General features: G+C 48.0%; 2 protein-coding genes and 1 long non-coding RNA gene across 5 annotated transcripts in view; 2 read left to right on the plus strand and 1 right to left on the minus strand.

The window, feature by feature from the left end:
- ZNF148 (zinc finger protein 148) overlaps positions 1–9,185 on the plus strand; it is a 53,458-nt gene extending 44,273 nt beyond the window's left edge. The window contains exons 6-7 of one of the 3 annotated variants that reach the window (XM_074828686.1): positions 420–523; positions 9,103–9,185. In XM_074828686.1, the coding sequence (XP_074684787.1) occupies positions 420–523; positions 9,103–9,105 (107 nt within the window). In that variant the 3' untranslated portion in view covers positions 9,106–9,185. Of the gene's footprint in view, positions 1–419; positions 641–9,102 lie in introns of those variants that run through there. The other 2 variants (XR_012623755.1, XM_074828685.1) reach the window with 2 other exon arrangements.
- On the minus strand, positions 2,932–4,647 carry LOC141924926 (uncharacterized). Its single transcript, XR_012623705.1, has 2 exons — positions 4,523–4,647; positions 2,932–4,017 (listed from the first exon to the last, which is right to left on the minus strand). It is a non-coding gene; the product is annotated as an uncharacterized LOC141924926 (long non-coding RNA).
- A 42-nt stretch (positions 9,186–9,227) lies between the features above and the next one.
- The window catches only part of SLC12A8 (solute carrier family 12 member 8), a 50,504-nt gene continuing 40,907 nt past the window's right edge, over positions 9,228–18,824 (plus strand). The window contains exons 1-4 of the mRNA XM_074828691.1: positions 9,228–9,326; positions 10,120–10,266; positions 13,150–13,341; positions 16,910–17,141. Of these exons, the coding sequence (XP_074684792.1) occupies positions 9,258–9,326; positions 10,120–10,266; positions 13,150–13,341; positions 16,910–17,141 (640 nt within the window). The 5' untranslated portion in view covers positions 9,228–9,257. The remainder of the gene's footprint in view (positions 9,327–10,119; positions 10,267–13,149; positions 13,342–16,909; positions 17,142–18,824) is intronic.

Here is an 18,824-nt window from a genome sequence, read left to right on the forward strand (position 1 = left end):
TGATAGTTTCTGCTTATTGACTTTCACAATTAAAATTGTCAAATAGTAAAGTGATACTGAAAAGAAGACAATTTTCAATATCTTGATGTGATAAAAATAATCATTAAATTAGCTTTTTTTTTTGCTAGGAGAAGTAAAGAGTTTTCTGTTAAAATGAATGGTTATTTGTTTATTTAGAGGGACGAAAAAAATCTCTCTCTCTCAGAAACTAATATTTTTTTTGCACTGCACAGGAAAAACTATTTCGTAGCTCCAGGATAGGCAGCACTTTATGAAAGTAGAGAGATTTGGAGGTGGGTTGGTTTAGGGAGGTAGTCTGGAAGAGTGTCCAATTTATCGGTTATCTTCTGCGTTGCACTTGCCAAATCAACAGAAGATCGTTTCCTATAGAATATTGTTTGCTTCTTTGTCTGCTTCAGTTGTCAAGATACGGAGTTTAAAGAAGAGACTGGAACAGGGGGTTAAAATGGAGCCCGTGTGTGCTGTCCTTTCAGAAGCCAGCAGCCCTGCCCTGGTCGCTCAGGTAAGTTGCCTCCTCCACAGCGTCTTTCCCTTTTCACATCAGGGCTGGTCTTCAGGTTCAGGACATCCCGGCTGCAGTATCTGGTCTAGCTCTTGAATTTCAAAGGCAGTTGAATGTGTACACGTATGAGTCACTGGCAGAAATGAAATACGATGATTTGGTGAGGTTCCATCTTAAAATGTGTGTGTGTGTGTGTATCTTTTGCAGTCTAGCCAACTACATCACTTTTGCCAGTGTTGGCAGCCATGCACATCGTACAGAAGGCTTGGGATCTAGTTCCTCCCTCCATTCGCACTTACTTCTGGATGTTTGCTGGGTGTACAAGTAACTGCTGTTTTTTCCACTTGGAGTCCATCTCCCTGGGCAGCTCTACCTGCCATACAAAGGAGAGCCAAGACATGTTGCTATGTGATAATTGTACTCTGCTGCCTGCTGGTAGCAAAGCGGCTTGGCTTTTGGTTGGCCAGCAGCTGCACCTTTCAAGCCTCTCAGCTAGAAGTGTGGGTGCCTTGTCCCAAACCAAGCTTTGTGCTGATGTCTTTTGACATAGGTCGGTGCATTGGCAGTAACTTGTACGTAGCTGTCTTCATTTAGAGGAGGTAATACCTTCCCAGCTCCACAGCCTGAGAGAGGTAAGCTGGTCCAGCTATGGAGGTGCAAGCTGTGCCACTGAACATGTGCTAGTTTTCACTTTTATTTACATATAATCTTTTTTTTTTCTCACTGTCGAATGTGATCATTAGTGCCATTGCAAAGAGGCAGAAGTAACAGAGCTTTTATGACTGCTGTTAGATCAAAAGCAGTAGCCTGGCCTAAGTGAAACCAAGAGGATTCTATTATTTTAGAAATGTAATTTATAAAAAAAATATTTCTGTGTTCTAATATCAATAATGACAGTTCAAAATGTATAATTTTTATACTCTGAAAGCTCTTCAGGAGCAGCACTTAATCGGTCGGTCTTGTCACAAGATAAACTGAGTCACGAGAGATGATAAAGCAACAACTAAGAGTGCTGGGAATATGTTCAGGGTAATTGCAAGGTAATCTCCACCATGCAGTAACGTGTAAGAACAAAGAAGAGGATGTCATCAGAAACTCAAAGGATGCCTTGTTTGTTTTCTGTCGAGTCCCGAGTTTTCTTCCATATGTCTCGCCAGTTCCTGAAATCATCTTTGTTATAAAGCTAATTACAGACAGATCAGAACTGCCTAAGAATGTTACAGCTCGGAAAGATGGATATGCAAGTGCAAGGATACCGGTGTGCCAAAGAGATCTTTTCCTCCAAGACGCACTCAGAAAGGAGCATTTTCTTTAAGATGGCATTTCTTAGCTTAAAGGAAAGCATCAAGTCAAACGGGCTGATCAGTCCCCTAGTCCGATGCGTAGCTAGAGTGGTGGATGTTGCAGCTACTTGAAAATGAGCCGTAAGGACAGTGTGAGTCGGGTATGGAGACACGCTTTGGCAGTGTTGGCTCTCACAGAGTAACTCTTGTGGCCTGAAACTCTATTTTAAGGAATTGAAACAAGAGTGTTGTTTGTGGTGATGCTCAGGTACTATATCGATAACTGCTGTTATCATGCACTGAACAAAATCAGGTAGAACTGCATTTTAAAAGCGAAGTATTTTACCGTTTACAACTATGAGTAAACTCGAGTAGAAAAAGGCTGGCTCTTCAGTCTAGGAACACGCTCTTTAAAAGTAAAACAGCCCATTTTACTGTTGATCTAGAGTTTGTCTGTAGGTCATTAAGCAATACGGTTAGCTAAGACATGTAGTTTATTCACTGTTTGTGCTGTGTGTGTACAGGGAAATTGGCTTCCACGTTGCTGTGTTAGGAGGGATGGGTATGTCTGGCAACTGCAGAAGATGGTGATGAGGTATGTGATAATTAACACCCGTTCTACTAAGTATCAATCCACACTTCATGGGATGGCTCAGACCTGTGGATGTTTCAAATTCACATCTTTTGCTGACCGACCTCTGTGCTGCTACTTTCCCTGTTTCTGGGGGCCACGTTTATATCTTTGACACCTCTGTAGTTTTTCCCTTACCTGTTTTATCGCACATAACTTCTGGTCGCCTCCTTCACTCTCTTAAATCCGGTTCCAGACTCCATCCTCTGGAGCACTGTTCACTGAGTGACACGGACTATCGAAAGCCTTCTCAAATCAGAGGTCAGGATGTCTGATACTTGGGTCTGCCAGGCTTCGGATGGTCCACCTGACAGTCCCAAGGACCTACGTAACTTGAGGGGAAGGATTCCTGCTGGTGTCTGGAACTTGCAGCATTTGTTGCCAGCCCTGAAAGCACCCAAGAATTGGACTTTGATAAAACAATTTTAACTTCTATTTGCATTTCCCCCCCCCCCACACACCTTTTCCTCCCAGTAGAGTTAAAGTACTCAGCATAGGGAGAGAGAACTTTTAATTAGGCCTTTTAAAAACCTTTCTCAAATGGTTTGCGGTGGTTTTCCTGGAAGGCGGCGTAGACCTCGGAGCGGTGTGGAGGAAGGCTTGCATGAACACGCTGGTGGCTGAGCCAGCTGTGAGTCACGCAGCCATCCCGAGCGTGCACTGGGGGAATTTATACCGTTCCACATCCTTGCATATTTGTTGCGAGAAATTTAAGTTTGAGCTGCTTCTGTTGCATTTGGGTTACCTCTTTATTTTTAAAGCCTGTTCTTTAAAGAAAGCAAACTGCTTTGCACATGACTGCCGCTTGCTGATTGTCCTTGGAGAAGTGACAGTGTATGTCAGTCTATGGTTTTGCTCATGTGCTGAGTATGGAAAAGCAGTGTGCTCCCCGGGAACGCACGCAGCCCTGCTGAAGGAGTACTGCCGCCTGGATTCTCTTGCCAAGAAGGAAAATGTTGAAAATTGCCATGACTTAAATAGGAGCAGACGGAGACCAACACTGAGCACTCCTGAAAGTGCTTTTTTTTTAACAGCAGTGCTTGGTGATTTTAATGTGTCAGTGTAGTCCTTGAAAATACCTTTTGCTGGATTTCTGCAGTTGTTATTCCAGTGGGGAGGCAGGACTGCCTGAAGGAGTGGTCCGTAGTGGGGGGTGGCAGTAGCAACTGCCTCAAGAAACTTCTTCAGCTCTCGCTTAGTGTGCACGTGTGTGCCGGGGCAGACGTGCCTGCAGGCAAGCCACAGGACTCGGTCCTAGTGCTTCCTCACCAATGCTGCAAGAAATCAAAGATACTTATTTCAGATTTTACACTGGCCCTCAAGATGAGAGAATCTGGCTGGACCTGTTCCCTGGTAGTTGTAAAGAGTGTTCTCTCTGGAGGGAGCTGGAGGAGAGCTTCTGAAATATTCCAGGAATGGGATATTTTGGAGAGAAATCTGCCAATTTCCTCAGTTAGTCTTCATCCTCCTTTGGGAAGAGGGGTCTGTCTTCTCTGAACTCTTGCTTTCCTTTTCTGCCACTTGCTCGTCCTTGCTGTTTCTGTCCAAAAGTCTGGTTTGAGCTTTGCCTCTGCAGGACACTGGAAAATCAAAGCGGGTTTGCTAGACTACATGGATGTCTCATATGGATATTTATTGAAAATGAAAATGTCCCTAACTCATTTTGGCTTCATTTTGGAAGTAAATGAAGTCAGTGAATGCTACTCAAGTTGTAAGGAAGGGTGTCTAGCCTTAGATTTGATCCTGTGTAGACTGAGACCATCCAAAATTCGTGCCTTTAATTCAGATGGAGCTTTGTTGACGCAGGGTCGCGGGGTTTCTTGGCAGCCCTGAACGGGGAAGTTACGCTGAAGTGGCTCCTATGAAACCAGGTTGCGACCGCTCCTATGCGGAATCGGGGTCCCATTTCCCTGCGGCGGGCAGCTTTCCCTCCTGAGACCGAGCAGCTATAAATTATTTTTTTTTGTCAGACTCCCGAGAATTTCGGATTTAGTGGAAGTCTGCTCCTAAACCCGATTTAGTTCGGTTTCCCGCCTCCAGTCCCTCTAGCACTGCCGTGCCTCGGCCCCTCCGGGCAGAACCTACCGGCGTGTGCCCCGGGCGCCAGTGGGACCTGCCGAGAGCCACGTCGATAGAGCCGGGGAGGTGGGCAGGGGCTCCCTGGACCTCACCCGCCGTGGCCACCTCCGGCTCCGGGCCCGGCCCGGCCCGGCGGGGGGCGGGAGGGGCAGCGCTGCCCGGGCAGACGTGGCAGCCGCCCGGGGCCGGCCCCGCGGGAGGCGGCGCCGCAGGAGCGCGGAGGGCCCGGGCGGCGCCAGGTGAGTGGGGCCGGGGCGGCGGGGGCACCGCGTCCCCCCCACCGCGGGGCCGGGGCGGGGCATGGGGGGCAGCCCCGGGACCCCGCGGGTGGCACCTTGCTTTGCTTTGCTTTGCTTTGCCCCACGCTCCCTGGGGCGTCGCGGTAGCTCGGGGCGGGGGGGAGGGGAAAAAGGGGGAAGGAAAAGCTAAAAAATAAGAACAAGGTGGGGAAAAAAAAGAAAAAAAAAAAAGGCAAATAAAAAGGCGAAAAGAAGAAGAAAAAAAGGCAAAGGAAAGAAAAAAGGGAGGAAAAAAAGACAACAAAAGTAAAGAATAGCAAAAAAATGGAAAGCAAAAATGGAAAACAAAAAAGAAAAAGGAAAAAAGTGAAAAAATAAAGGGAAAAAGAGACAAAAAGCCGAAAAGAAGAAAAAAATAGGTCAAAAAAAGCAAAGAAAAAAGCAAAAAAAGAGAAAAAATAAAAGCAAGAAAAGACAAAAAGGCGAAAGAAGAAAAAATGTCAAAAGAGGAAAGAAGCAAAAAGGAAAAAAGACAAGAAAAAATAGCAAAAAAAGAGGAAAGGAAAAAGCAAAAAGCAAAAAAGGAAAACAAGAAAAAGAAAAGATAAAAGCAAAAAAAAAAAAAGGGGGGGGGGGAAGGGAAGGAAGAGCAGGCAGGTACCTCCAGCGTTTTCCGGGAAGGGGTGGGCACAGCCCCGGTGGGGCGCTGGCCCGGGCCCGCAGCCCTGTGCAGGCACGAAGGTGTTGGCAGGGCCGTGGCCTCCGCAAAAGCAAAGCCGTCTGACCGCCCCGGGAGCTTAAAGCTGCTGGGAGAGCCCGGCCTCAGTTCCCACCGCTCGTGTTCCTCAGCGGTAGATACGCTGCAGAGATACGTAAAACCAAAAAGAGTTGGTTAATTGTCCTGGCTGTTGCAGTAAATGAGTAACTGGGAACAAGCGAGTGCTGCTATGCGTGGCGTTACCTTCGTTGCGCTGATGGCTGCTTTATTTCCCTTTAATTCCTGCCTTCCACAGGGTCTCCTAAATTAGGTGTTTTTAAGAACTTGACCTGGAGAGGAGTTGAGGGGATTTATTAAAACTAAAGTGCGGTTGGCTGCTGGGTCCCTTGAGAGAAGGAGGCTTGGAAGTACCTCCTCTGGCAGGGACAGAGGCTTCGGAGGTCGTGGGACCACACGCAGTTGTGCTTGGGAAGGCGTTAACCTTTCCTCTTTCAAATCAGCCAGCTGTTGAGTAGCTCAGAGCAGCGACACTTAGCTCAGAAATTGCTTTAAAGTGACGATTAATAAAATATTATTGCTTTGAAAGGATGCGGAAGGCACGGAAATTTCATCTATAGGAATCTGGTTTTGTAATTAAGTATAGAAGTGTCGCAGGAAAGGGAGACGAGCCTTTGTAATGTTTCTGCGAGGAGGTTTGCTAATGCTCTTCTGCTCTCTCAGGCGCTAAATGGTATGGAAAGATTAAAACAACTGTTCTTTAATTTATAGACTGGTTAGTGTCTTTGGCAAAAACTTTAGGAAAAGTAATATCAATTAACTTTCAAGTTAGAGGCTTGCCTTTATTAGAGGAAAATCGTGCCTGTTTGGTTTTTTTTGGCAGACTGGTGTGTATAGCAGAAAAATCTTCCGCTGGGTCAGTGACCCAGATAGATAATACTGCCCGAAAAGATCTCTGTGCTGTGCAGCAACTTAGAAACCACACTGTGCTGGTAGCGTGCTGCATGGGACAAGAGGAGGGCTCCTGCTCTAAGGACTTTCCACTTTCATACCCTAAATTGCAAAGATAAGGTGCAATGTCGCACGGATCAGGACGTGGCTGGGCGTGCAGCGGCCGTCCTGGCATGCTTGTTCAGCTCTTGCTTCTGTGCTTTGTACCCCCTCCTGTGTTTGCTTCGGTTACCTCATAGAGCTGAATGGATCCATACGTTGAGGAGGGATGTAAACAGTTGCAGAATTAAGTAATAAGATATTAGGCCGTTGGAAACGCCGCAGAGGAGCAATAGTGGAGAGGCAATTTCCTGCGATTGCAGAGGAGAAAGCTCTTACACTGAGGCGAGCGGGAGCAGGGCTGAACGGAAAGGGCATGGGAGCACAGGGCAGGAGAGGGGTTTTAACGCTGAGGCAAAGGAAGGAAATTGTGACATAAGGGGGTTTAAATGTCTCAGGAGAGTAACATTTACTGCAAGGTGAGCTCCAAGACTGAAATCCGTGCGTGGAGCCCTTCTCTCTGTATTTTGCAAGTTTCAGATTGGTAATAAAGGTGCATCAAACGTGCCCATGCTGTCGCACGCCAGGCACGCTGAACGAGCGGCCTCAACCACCTTGAGCTGCTGTGGGGAGTCGGGGCCATCTCCTTCGGGGCTCCCTTGGTGAAGTGGTTTAGGGGAGCTGGGAGCCATAGGGTTGCAGCCTCCCTGCTCTTTCTACATCCAGCTGGAACTGCTGTGAAAGACGGGAGTTTGGGTAGCTACAGTGAATCCTTTACTGAGTGAAATCTCTGGCAAGAAAGGGCTGCATTGGGGAATCTTAGAATATGGTGATTCAATTGTAATCTTGTTTCACATCGTGTATTTTCTTCCTTTTTTTATTACTATGGCTATTTGCATAAAAACATGAGCTTCGTGTCTTTAGAGTTCATCTTCTCCTGCTGCTTTTGCCCTGCTTGAAGCCCCAATCTCCCTGTAACAGCAGCCATGTGTGATATTGTGAAGGGTTATTTGCTTCAAAAAAAGGGGAGAGAGCAGCGGAGAATCAATGAACTCTTACAGCTTTGGTGCTGCTTAACCAGCCATGTGAACAGGGTGAAGAAAACCCTCCTGTGCTGGCAGTTGTACCCCAGCTGCAGGAGACCTTCTGCAGATGAAACACTATGGTAGAGCAGAGGCAGCATTGGTTATTTATTATTGGGTATTTAAAAGCGGAATAATCATAAAGGCAGGATGGTGAAAGTGCTGATCTGGGAGCTGGGATTCAGACCCTGATGCTGAAATCCTGAGTGACCCAAAGTAGTTTCTGTATGTCTCTGTCCCTGTGCAATAGGAAAAGCACATTTCTGTTGGTTGTCTTGTCTCTGTAGCTTGCAAGCTTGCGGAGTCAGAGATTCCTACACTGTGCGTGTGATAAATTGGGTCTCTGGTCTCAGGTAAGGTGTCCAGCCATTGGTACAAGCCTTGTGTGATTGTGGTTGATTCTTGTAAGCATGTGAACTCAACTGGCCAGGAAAACTATCAGCCCCAGGAGAGCCGACAGTCCAGACAAGCTGCCCTCTCCATGTCTGTGGAACATGTCTTGCTCCCCTTGTAGTTGCGCTGAGGAATGGGCAGAAAGGCTCCGTTGGCAATTGGCATGGGAGACTGTGGATAACTGGTTGATGGCCCTCACAAGACCATTTTGGGGAAGATAAGACCTGCAGCCAGCTGGAGGGAGATGTGTAAAAGCAGCTCTTCACAATTAGAGGGAGAACTTTATATCAAAACCAGGAGGAGAGGAACCAGCAGTTTTGAGGCAGAGAAATGCCTGTGATAATTTTCCCCTTCTGTAAAGATGTGCTAAGTTATCCTTGAAATAAAGCCTGATGCTGCTTTCTTGGTACGTACATGGTGTTCAATTAAGCCTGACCAACTGCCAGAGTCTGCCTGTGGCAGGTACAAATCTGGTCGGGCCACTGTAGGCAAGACGACAGTACCGCCAAGGGTGGGTATGACCATGAAGAAAGGCTCCCGTACATCGGTGCAGGGAACGTGGCTGAGAGCATCAGGAATGCAGAGTGTGCGTCTCTGGTGGTGGACGCCTTCAGCTGCTCCAGTTCCATCTCTGTGTCATACTGGAAGAGGAGCAGAGCGGGGTAACAAGGTCGCTCATCAGGGGAGAGGTTATATCAGCAGGACTCTAGTCTGCAAAAGTACAGCTGAAGGGGATGTGATCAAGGCTGTGAAGTGATTAGTGGTGCTGGGAAGTGGATAGTCCATGTGTCTTATGTCATTGGAGCACAGGGGCATGCAATGAAATTACCAGGCACCAGATTTAAAACCAATGAAAGGAAATATGCTTCCCAGACAGCACACAGCGAAGCTGTAGAGCTAGTGCTGCAGGATGCTGGGGGCACCAGGGGAGTGCATAGATTCAGAAAAGGCCACCAAGGACTGTTAAATGTAGAGCTAATGGTAGAGCCTGTGCCGCAGGCAGACCCTGGGAGGGTGCTGGGGGAGCATTGCTCTCTGCTTGCTGTGTGTCACTCTGTAGTTCAGCATCTGCTATGAGCCGCTGTTGGCTCCATCTGGGTAATAGCCTTGGGCTTCTGCAGACTAAGAAAACAGCAGTGGTGTCTTCTGTCTTTCCTGCTTTCACAGTAAAGTGCAATAAAACCATGAATCTTCTACAACGAAGGATCCAGCACTGCAGGAATTTGACTGAGGAGAACAGCTGACCTTCTGCTCGGATCAGCCTCACCTGTTGTAGTGTTAGAGCTGCACATTGGGCAGGTGGAGGCAACGTGAAGTATACGATGTTCAGCCTGAATGGTGCCAGAAGTGAGGGATATGTCCAGGAGCTGTTCCATGAGGAAGCACAGCAGGTATGTTGAGGAGGCATTTCCCTTCACAGCCCATGTCTCCATCTCCATGGTCTCTGCACCTTCTCTTGGTTACCTCTGTGGCAGGTAAACAGGACTGAAGTAACAAAACTGCCCTTCTTTTTGCTGTGTAAACCTGAAGTGTATTATTAAGAAAGGGAAAAAGAGGACTTGGTTTCCAGAGGGCAGGAGGGAGCAGTTGCAATAGGAAAACTACAGTTTCCCTGGAGTTTCAGGTCTCAGTTCCAGCAGCTCTGAAATTCACTGGTGTCCCGGGTACCAGAGTCCCGTGTCTCCTCTAGAAACCTAGTGTCCCGATCGGAGATGATGGTGTGTGATGGGGAGACCATCTTAACCTTCTCTGTCAGTCCCCATTGGTCCAGCCTGGTTTGTTATCTCATCTAGGAGACTTCTCCAGTGCACTGAGGACCCTGCCTGTCTTGGCGGGGTGTTTGGCAGGGACAGGAGAAGCACAACATATAGCTGCAGGCTCTGTAAAGGACCCCTTGAATGGTATTTTTGGTTCATGTAACATCATCAACGGGGTTAATTCGCTGAGACTGAGTAGGATTCTGTTGCTGCTTATCCTACAAGAATATAAATAGGGTATTACACGGAACATTCTTCCAGGGCCCAGGGATCCCAACAGCTCTGCTGCCCCTTTATGTTAGAGACAAAAGTGGTGTCTTAGCAGCTGTTGGTGGCCATCCCACTGTTGGTGGCTGGTTGGTGCACCGCCTCTGCAGCCTGCCTGTAAAGCACGAGAGGTAAAACTGAAGGCTTTGCTTTCCTCTAGGTATCTCCAACGCAGACCAAGCCCTGGTGGAAGATCCAGCTGTTTGTGTGGGAGCCAGTGCTTTTTGGAACGTGGGATGGCGTCTTCACCTCCTGCATGATCAATATTTTTGGAGTGGTTCTTTTCCTGAGGACAGGATGGCTTGTGGTAAGTGAGTGCTGACTTGGTTGAATGTGTGAATAGGCATTTTCCTCCTCACCTCTTTACCTTGTATCTCCATCACCACTCAGGTGTTTAGGATTCTGTGCTGCTCATTGTAGGCATTGCGTATGTCCTCTGGTAATTTGTAGCATTTTAAAAAAATTCCACTAAAATGGAAAGCTGAAGTGGTCTTTGTAAGTGTTTTCCTATCTTAACTTTAGGAAAGAAAAAGAAAAACACAACAACAACCTTGACAATGAACAGGGACACCCTTGTGTTGTATCGTTGAGACAAAATAACTGCTTTTCAGGTAAAGCGTTTTGCTGTAGTTACAGCTACTCTGCCATCTTCCCAACACCACTGAAGTGGGTCTCTTCCAAACATGTCAGTGTTGGAGTTCCACATGTCTTGAATGGCAATGCTTGGTCAGGTGAAATTGTCATCACTGCCACAGGCTCTTCCACTTGTGGATCCACAATAGTATCTCACTGAGGGTCAGAGCCTGGAAGGGTGTCTGTGCTCCCGTTCTGGTGCAAAATGTTGTATTGTATCTTAAAATTTCCTTTTAGAAGAAGGAAAGCTCCTCCAGGGACAGGTGGAATTTGAGTCTTTGGGCAGAGTTTGTGTCACAGGCATGAGTTCATGTCACAGACATGACGGACATATTCCAAAAGGAGCAGGAAGACACTTGCACTCTGTATTAGAAATTGCTTTGCTGGAGGCTTTGGGGGGAGCTGCAGTCATCGTGGTGGAGAAGTCGGGATGATTTTCCTAGATCCCTCTTTCTCCTGATCTTATTTCCTCCACATCTCCTTTGAAAGCAAGTTGCTGCTGGAGTAACTGCAAATAAAAATAAAGCCAGTAAATAAAGAAAAACTGAAACAGCTGGAAGCTTAGCATAAAAGGGAAGGGAGGAGAAGTCGGGTTGGCAGAGAGCTCACCTGGCAGCCAATGGTGATATGTCGAGCTGTTCGTAGAGTCAGGCTTTTGCTATACATTTCCAGAGCCAGGGCTGGTAAAGCTTTGCAATTCCAGGGGACCCTAATCTTGCCGAAATGTTCATCAACTATCATAACCCCTTCTAGCACACATGCATAAATAACCATCTGTGTTTAATGGGGGCTTTTTCTTTCTACTTTCTCTGCTTGCTATTGTTGTTGTGAGTCCAGCCTTCCTCCCTCATCTTCATGTTAACTCTTTCTTCTGTGGGAACCATTGAATTGCCCATTAACTAGCTGCTGCTATAGCCTGGTGCCACCAGCAGATTCTGCAAAAGCCCATGTGTATGTTTGCATATGTGTGCTTTTGTTTTTCTTTTTTTATCTGAAGCATGTTGGATTTATTAACCCTTTTAACCTGAGGGTAAGCTGTTGAAGAAAAAGAACAATTATCCTTTTAAAAAGGAGTATCAGATTGTAGTGGACTGTGGTGCTGACCCATCCAGCAGCTGCATTTATAGCAAACCTTGGCTCTGTTCCCCACTGACCAGATAAAGCCCCTGTCAAAGGCAGCGGGATGCTGAACCAAAATAGGATTTTATGATGATAGCAACATCCTGGATATGTTTCTGTTGTTTCACAAAAAAGAGAAAAGAAAAAGAATCTGGGATTTCAACCAACCCTGAAGCTGAGAAGCAGCCTTTTAGTGCTGATGATAAACAAACCCCATCAAGGCTAACATGACCTCAGAAATAAGCATAGCTGGAGCAAGGTTGGAAAGGAGGTTTGTGGACATGGCCTGTAATATGAGTAAAGGCAGGGGAAGGGAAGCCAGACGTTAACGAAGCGCTGGGCACTGGAGGAGATTTCTGATCATACAGTTGGAATTGCTGTGCAGCGGGCTGAGCGATTTGTCAGCAGGGGAAGGTGGGCTGGAGCATGAGGGAAAACTTTTGACCCTGGAAAGTAAATTACAGCCATGTGCGAGAGGGTTGGAAGGTCCCGAGCTCAGAAGAGGTGCTTGAATGCTCGTGGAGGTACTAAGCGCCTTCCCTTTCTGAAAATCCCACCTAAATGGCAAACTGAACCCCCCAAAATAAGGGTTATGCTGGCCCTTAAAGCTGCCAACAAGGGCCTGCAGCTGGGTTTGTTCAGAGTGTTTTGCTTCTTACCCACAGCGAGAGCATGGCTGGTGCAGCAGCTCCTCCCGGGGCCCCCCTCTGCCCCAAGCAGGAAGATTTTTTTTTTTTTTTCAGTGGGGCTGAATCCTCTGCACAAAACTCCCCTGAGTGCAGGGAGAGTGAGAGCCGCCTGCCACTCAGCGTATATCGTGCAGATAAGAGCCAGCGTGTGCTGGTTTATGAGAGTGTTATTTATCTTCCACGCTGTGTTGCCTTTGGGGTTTTGTTCTTTAGTATCTCATTGTTTGGGAGGATCAGAGCTTTTAAAGGTAAATGTTGTGAAAAATTAAAATGCGAGCTTGATGCTGTTAATAAATCAGCTGACACAAATCCAAAAGGTTTGATTTTGAAACTACTTTTTGTTATGAAAGTGGGGTTTTTTTAAGCATGCCATTCTAAAGCATGCAAATAGGTGGTGATCCCCAGCCCATGGTGGCTGAATCATTGTTTGACCTCGCTCTTTTTACACCAGAGAACAAAATCAGTGATTTATGCAAGAGCTGGTGATGGAGCAGAACTTGCTCAATGCAGAGGTCTGTCCAGCCCCAGGATGAGGCAGATCGTCTTCAAAGGGGTGCTAATAGGAACTGTAAATTTGGCAATCAATTACATTAACTAGATAAGTAGGGGTGTGTGTGTTTTTCTTTTAATCTGCAATGACTCCAGATTCATTGATCACTAGTGACTAGAAGCAGATAGGTCCTTTTTCTGTCTCAACAGAGTTGGTGTGAGTTGATCTTTATTTTTTTAATTATTTTTTTTCATTCCAGGGAAACACTGGCATTGTAATGGGCATGTTTCTGGTGTCCTTTGTCATCCTGGTTGCCCTGGTGACTGTCTTATCTGGAATTGGGGTGTGTGAAAAGTGCAGCATCGGAAGTGGAGGCGTCTACTCTATGATTTCGACTGTCCTTGGAGGTCAAGTAGGGGGGACCGTTGGCCTCCTTTATATTTTTGGCCAGGTAATTAAAAAAAAAAGTTACTTAAAGAAAATTTAGAAACTTTGTAATGCAGACATTAATCTTGTGCTTTCCTGCGGGAGGAAGTTATGCTCCAAATAAAATCAGAGTGTGCTGGACAACATGGGAGAGTGCCATGGGGAGCATTCAGCCCCGCTCTGCTCCCCAAGAGCAAGCCTGTGCGTGACAATACATTGTCTGGCATGGGTCACAACGGTGGAGGAATTGGGTGTCTGAACAAGCGAACCGTGCAGGACATGCTCTCCCAACCCAAATTACCCCCATTGCCAGGACATGCCCTTGCTGGCAAGAGACTTGACTTAAACCAAAGTGGGAGAGGCCAGGGTGGCCACCTAAAGCACAGCGAGCAGCTGTGGGCTGGCAGCTTGGCCTTGGCGTGCTTCCCGTGCCCTTAGGGACTGGGCAAGCCTTGGCTGCTTCTCCACAGCAGCCAGCAGAAGTGGAGCTGGGATGAGAGGAGAGCTGGACAGTGGTAAGGCCTACAGCTAATTTGACTTCTCGAAATCCAAAAGTCACAGTTCTGGGTTTTCTGAAAGGCTCCAAGGAGCTGTCATGGTGGTGAAGCACTGAAATACACAAGTAGTAAACATAAAGAATGGAAAGTAATCTCTTAAACCTGCAGTAACTTAACCCCCTCCCCCCATAAAGACGTTATGAACAGTATAAAATGTGGCAAGCAGAGAAGCATTTTTATTAAGGTTTGTTTTTAACTGGCTGGCTTGCAGCAATCTCTGAAAACCTTTAAAAAACCCCAAACCAAAAATAACCCCCTCTTCTCCTTTCACTCCAGATTAAAAGCAAGTGTCCATAAAATACAAACTGAACACAGTTACAAGCCAAGATATGGAAATGGGCCACACATGAGAATCCTTCCTGTCATATTTTCCACTCTTGCTCTGCGAGCGGACCCCGTCTGGGAAAGCAATCAGGTTGCAGCCTGTCCTGAGGGTCATAAAAATTGGGCTGCAGCAGCCCCGGCCCCTGCCTAGGCATCCCGTGTGCATGGAGGGCTGCGGGGTGGGGGCTGGCAGCTCGCTTAGGAGTGCTTTGCCTGCTACCAAGAGCTGATGCCTTTCCATTCTCTTTGGCCGTGCTTTCTGCCCAATGTGCTTTGCACCAGCTGCAGGCTGCTCCCCTACTACAAGATGCTCACAAGGTGAGTCTGGCCAGAAGTGGGGGTATTCCCTGTTCCCTGGTCTGACTGGGGCAAGTGGGGAATGACTGGCCCTGTGCTGCTGATGCCTTGGGGGATGAGAGGTGGCTCCAGTGCCCTGGGGCTGCTGCAGAGATGGGTTCCTGTGGCATCAGCCAAGGTGAGCTGAGACCCAGTTGGGCTTTGCGGTCCTCCTGGTATGGTCCAGAGGAGAGGCTTAATCAGATTGCCCTAAATGATGCAGCACGTGTCTACTAAGTCCTACGGAGACCGATGCATGTTTGGTCACCACAGCTCTAACCATGAGGCCAGGGTTCAGTGCTTTTCTCTGGAGTATCCTTTCCTGGACTGGTTTGCAATAAGACCTGTCTATGCAAGCAGAGGTTTTCCAGGGTCCAGCCCTAAAATCCCCAAAGCAAAGGTAATGGCAGCGCTTGTCTGGGTGATGAAAATCAATTATGTTCATCACCCAGCAAAGTGTGTGGTTTACAAAGGCTCGTAAGGGACTGATTTCTGCAAATTTCAGCCTAGAACCCAGTTCTGATTTCAAGACAGGTAGTTCATGAGAAACCAGCCCATGTCACAGTGCCGCTGGGACCTGGCCATTGCTGTGTGCGGAGCAGCGGGGTGTTTGTGGGCACCCAGCTCCTCTTGTTCTGCTGGTGATGCTTGTGATTCATCAGAGGAAAGGTTTCAAGGAGGCTTGTGGTGTTGAGACCGTCAGAGGCTTGCTCTGCTCTGCTCCCTTCAGAGTGTCCTTGCACATTGCCATCTTTGGTGTGAAAGCAAAGAAAACTTATCTACTTAAGAAAACTTAACTTCTTCAAAAACTGATGTTGGTTGGGTACAGGGAGTTGGGGTTAGGTGCTACTGCTTTCTGTCTACAGGGCTTTTCCTCATGTGAGAAGTGCGGGCTGCACCTGGTTTTAATGTGTTAATCAGAGTTAGATTCTGTTTGGGGTTTTTTTGGCTTGCAAGTGCATTTTTTGTGGGTGCCCCAAACAGAGCTGTGCTGGCATGGGGTGTTGCCCTCTGCTAGCTCAGGAGAGACCTGTTTTCTGGAGAAAGTACCCATGTAGGACATGCGTGATCCACTCAGTGGTGGCGTAAGCAGTGCTAAATACGAGTAAACAAGATTACCTCCGCTTATTTGGGGACTACCTTGCAGAGTCTGAAACTTCTCTGGTGGAAACATTCACAGTCGGGCTACCAGCAAGGAGAAGGAGAGACTTTCAGGGTGTAGTTCACCTGATCTGTGCTAGGTGTCTGCCTATGGTGAAAGTGAGTCCTTCTCCAGGATCTCCAAGTTGTAGGTGTCCGAGTCTGCAGAGGTGAATCCCACGCATCTCGCTTGCCAAAAACCATACATGAACCCGCAGCTCCTGGGTATGGGTTAGGTCATCCTGAACACCCTCCACTGTGGAGTGGTGCTGGGTTGGTCCAAGGGGGATCTGCAGCGAAGGAGGGGTCTGCTCTGACTATTGCTGGCTTAGGTGGGGGTTTTCTCCCTTACAGTCGTGTGGGAGCTGTGCTGCACATCCCTCATCCGTTGGTAGGGATAGTGGGGTCGCAGGACCCAAGGTCACACCACCCGTGCTGGCGTGCCAGTGTGTGCCCCGACCTGGTTTGCTGGGGATGCCATGCACTGGAAAGGGTTGTTGCTGAAATGTCAGCTAGTGGGAACCTCTGGAGGGAAACGTCCTGGTATTTAAGATTGCTGCCCTGCAGTGGGGTTTCAGGCTGGAACCTGTGCTGCAGATGTCCCATCCTGCAGACTCCCAGCCACCCAGGGCAGAGCGCGTGTTCTGCCCTGAGACAAACAAGCAGCTTTCCCGGGAGCTCAGGGGGCATGGCTTGCACAATGCACTCTCCTCAAAAGTGCAGGCTCCATTCCAGCAATGAGATGGGGAGCCGGTGAAACATCAGACTTTACTTCCAAACTAAACACCGAGTTAAAAATAACCCCTGGGAGGTAATAAAGGGGGAAGCAAACTGCCGTTCTTCAGGCAGGTGTTGAACTGGGATGCTTTCCTTCAGAGAAACAGAAGAAGGGAAGAAACTTAGAGGTTGACTCATCCTTTTCTCCCTTGGAGAGGCCAGTGTGGTTTCACCTGGAGCATTAACAGAGGGTGAGTTTTAAAGCCAGTTGAAAGTTGCTGAGCTACTGGCCCTAGCGCCCAACCTGCTCTGTTTACCCGGGCAGTAGGTATGCTGCCCTGGCAGTGTGCTGGCTTACAGCAATAAGGTTCAGTCCCTGTTGGCCAGAGTAGCATTAAAGATTGTATTGTGACAGCAAATGTCTGTCTGTCTGAACAGAGACACTCTAGGCCAGCATGTGGGCTGTGGATGGGGATCCCTCATTCTCCTGTGGGACACTCACAGGGCTCTGTCCTTCAGTGCGTTGCAGGTGCCATGTACATCACTGGATTTGCAGAGTCCATTGCAGACGTCTTGAGCCTCAGCAACATCTGGGCAGTGCGCGGGATCTCCCTGGCTGTCCTGCTGGGCCTGCTGGGGATCAACCTGGCCGGGGTGAAGTGGATCATCAGGCTCCAGCTCCTGCTGCTCTTCCTACTGGCCGTCTCAACACTGGACTTTGTTATTGGGTCCTTTACACACCTTGATCCAGGTAAAACTGGGGGTTCATCACATTGGGGTCAGGAGGCATTAATCCCCCAGAGTTTTCTCCTTAGGTTCTTTGTGAAATTACACATCTGGGCAGAGTTCAGCGCTTCCAAACATGTCTCCTGTCCTTTGGTACTGATCTTTTAGAGGCAACCTGTAATTTTGCAAGGAATAAGTACTTCCAGAGCATGACTGAAGATGCCTTATTAATTTAGGTGTTTAACCTCAGGAATTGAGCTCTCCATGTGTGCACTTGTTACACTTGTATTGCACTCTAAGGTTTTCTAACAGAGAGTGGCTGTGTTTGCAGTCACTCTTTGTAGCCTTCTGCTGTCTAACTCTGCATTAAGCATTGTGTCCATGAAAACAGAAGATTGTGACTTTGCGTTAAAGAGATCTTCTCCCCAGAGACCCCTGAGGTCGCTTAGACCCTGGCTGTGGTGAGTTGTGACACCAGCACTGGCCCCGGGCTGCACACCCCTGGATTTGCTGCCCAGGGCCATGGTGGGGGGAGCCTAGGAGGGAGCTGGGTGGGCTGGGGCAGGTGACTGCTGGGGTTTCAGGGAGCTGTGGGTGCAAGTCTCCCCTGTTAACCTTCCCCAGCCTGATTTCAGCCTGCAGCAGTGGCTTCATCTTGGGCAAGGGGAGGTTTGGGGCTCCCACCTGAAGCCCTGCTTGCACCCCGAGCCCTCTTCCCCTCCCTCCATCCTCATTCTCAAGGGCTGTTTGCAGGGAAACACATCTCAAGATGCGGGGAGTTGTGGTGGAAGGGCTGCAGTGGCCACTCCAGCAATAATGAAGTGTAATTAGCTGAGTAAACAGAAGGTGTCAGCTTTTTCTTGGCTTCCCCTGTGTCCAGCAGCACCTTAGGGGGTTGCAAGCAACCTGCTAAAGTTGACTTAAAGGAAAGATCTTCGGTTTTGGTTTACAGTTGGGATTCAGCCGCCAAGCTGGGCAGCAGGAGGTGAGACATGTAGGTGTCCATAGTGCCGATGGCGCAGCTGTCTTTTCATGCTGCTGTGTTATTTTGTGCTGCCAGTACAGTGTGCAAGGACGGTGGGATGGGGACAGAAGCTGCTGCACCAGCAACTGCTCCCCTCTCGGAGAGAGCCTGTTGGAAAGGCCTTTGCATTTTATATTTAGCATATAAGAAATGTCCCAAATGGAAGCCGGTAGAAGTCTCAGCAGACACTTGCAAATGAGAATGAAGTGAGGGCAGTTGTGCTCAGTGTGGCGTGTTTTGCAGAGAAAGCAACTGACCTGCTCCAAACAGCTGCATTTCATAGGAAGTTGTTTTCTAAAGGAAACGGGGAGGGGTTTGCGTTTCGGTTGTGCTTGGAGGAGACCTTTAATGTGGACCTAGAGACCTTTCTAATAGTAGAGAGAAAACAAATACTCAGGGTGAGACATGATGGTAGGATAGTGAACATGGGACCAGGAGGAGAGAATTAGAGGAATACAAACGTCAGCAGGAAACATGCCCAAGTTGAGGTCAACGTAGTTGTCTTTGATTTCCTCCGCTGCTGAGCACTATGTCGTTTTCTTCTGTCAGAAAATAGAGAAAGGAAGGGAAACGAGACGGTTGAGCGTTGCAGATGCTGCAGTTTAGCTGTGACTGGCTAAAGAGAGGAGGGTTTAAATCACGACAGCATGGAAGAATATTAGGCTGATGATGGCCAGCTCCAAG

This window comes from Strix aluco, chromosome 6 (genome assembly GCF_031877795.1).
Source record: "Strix aluco isolate bStrAlu1 chromosome 6, bStrAlu1.hap1, whole genome shotgun sequence".
In the NCBI taxonomy this organism is placed as follows: Eukaryota; Metazoa; Chordata; class Aves; order Strigiformes; family Strigidae; genus Strix; species Strix aluco.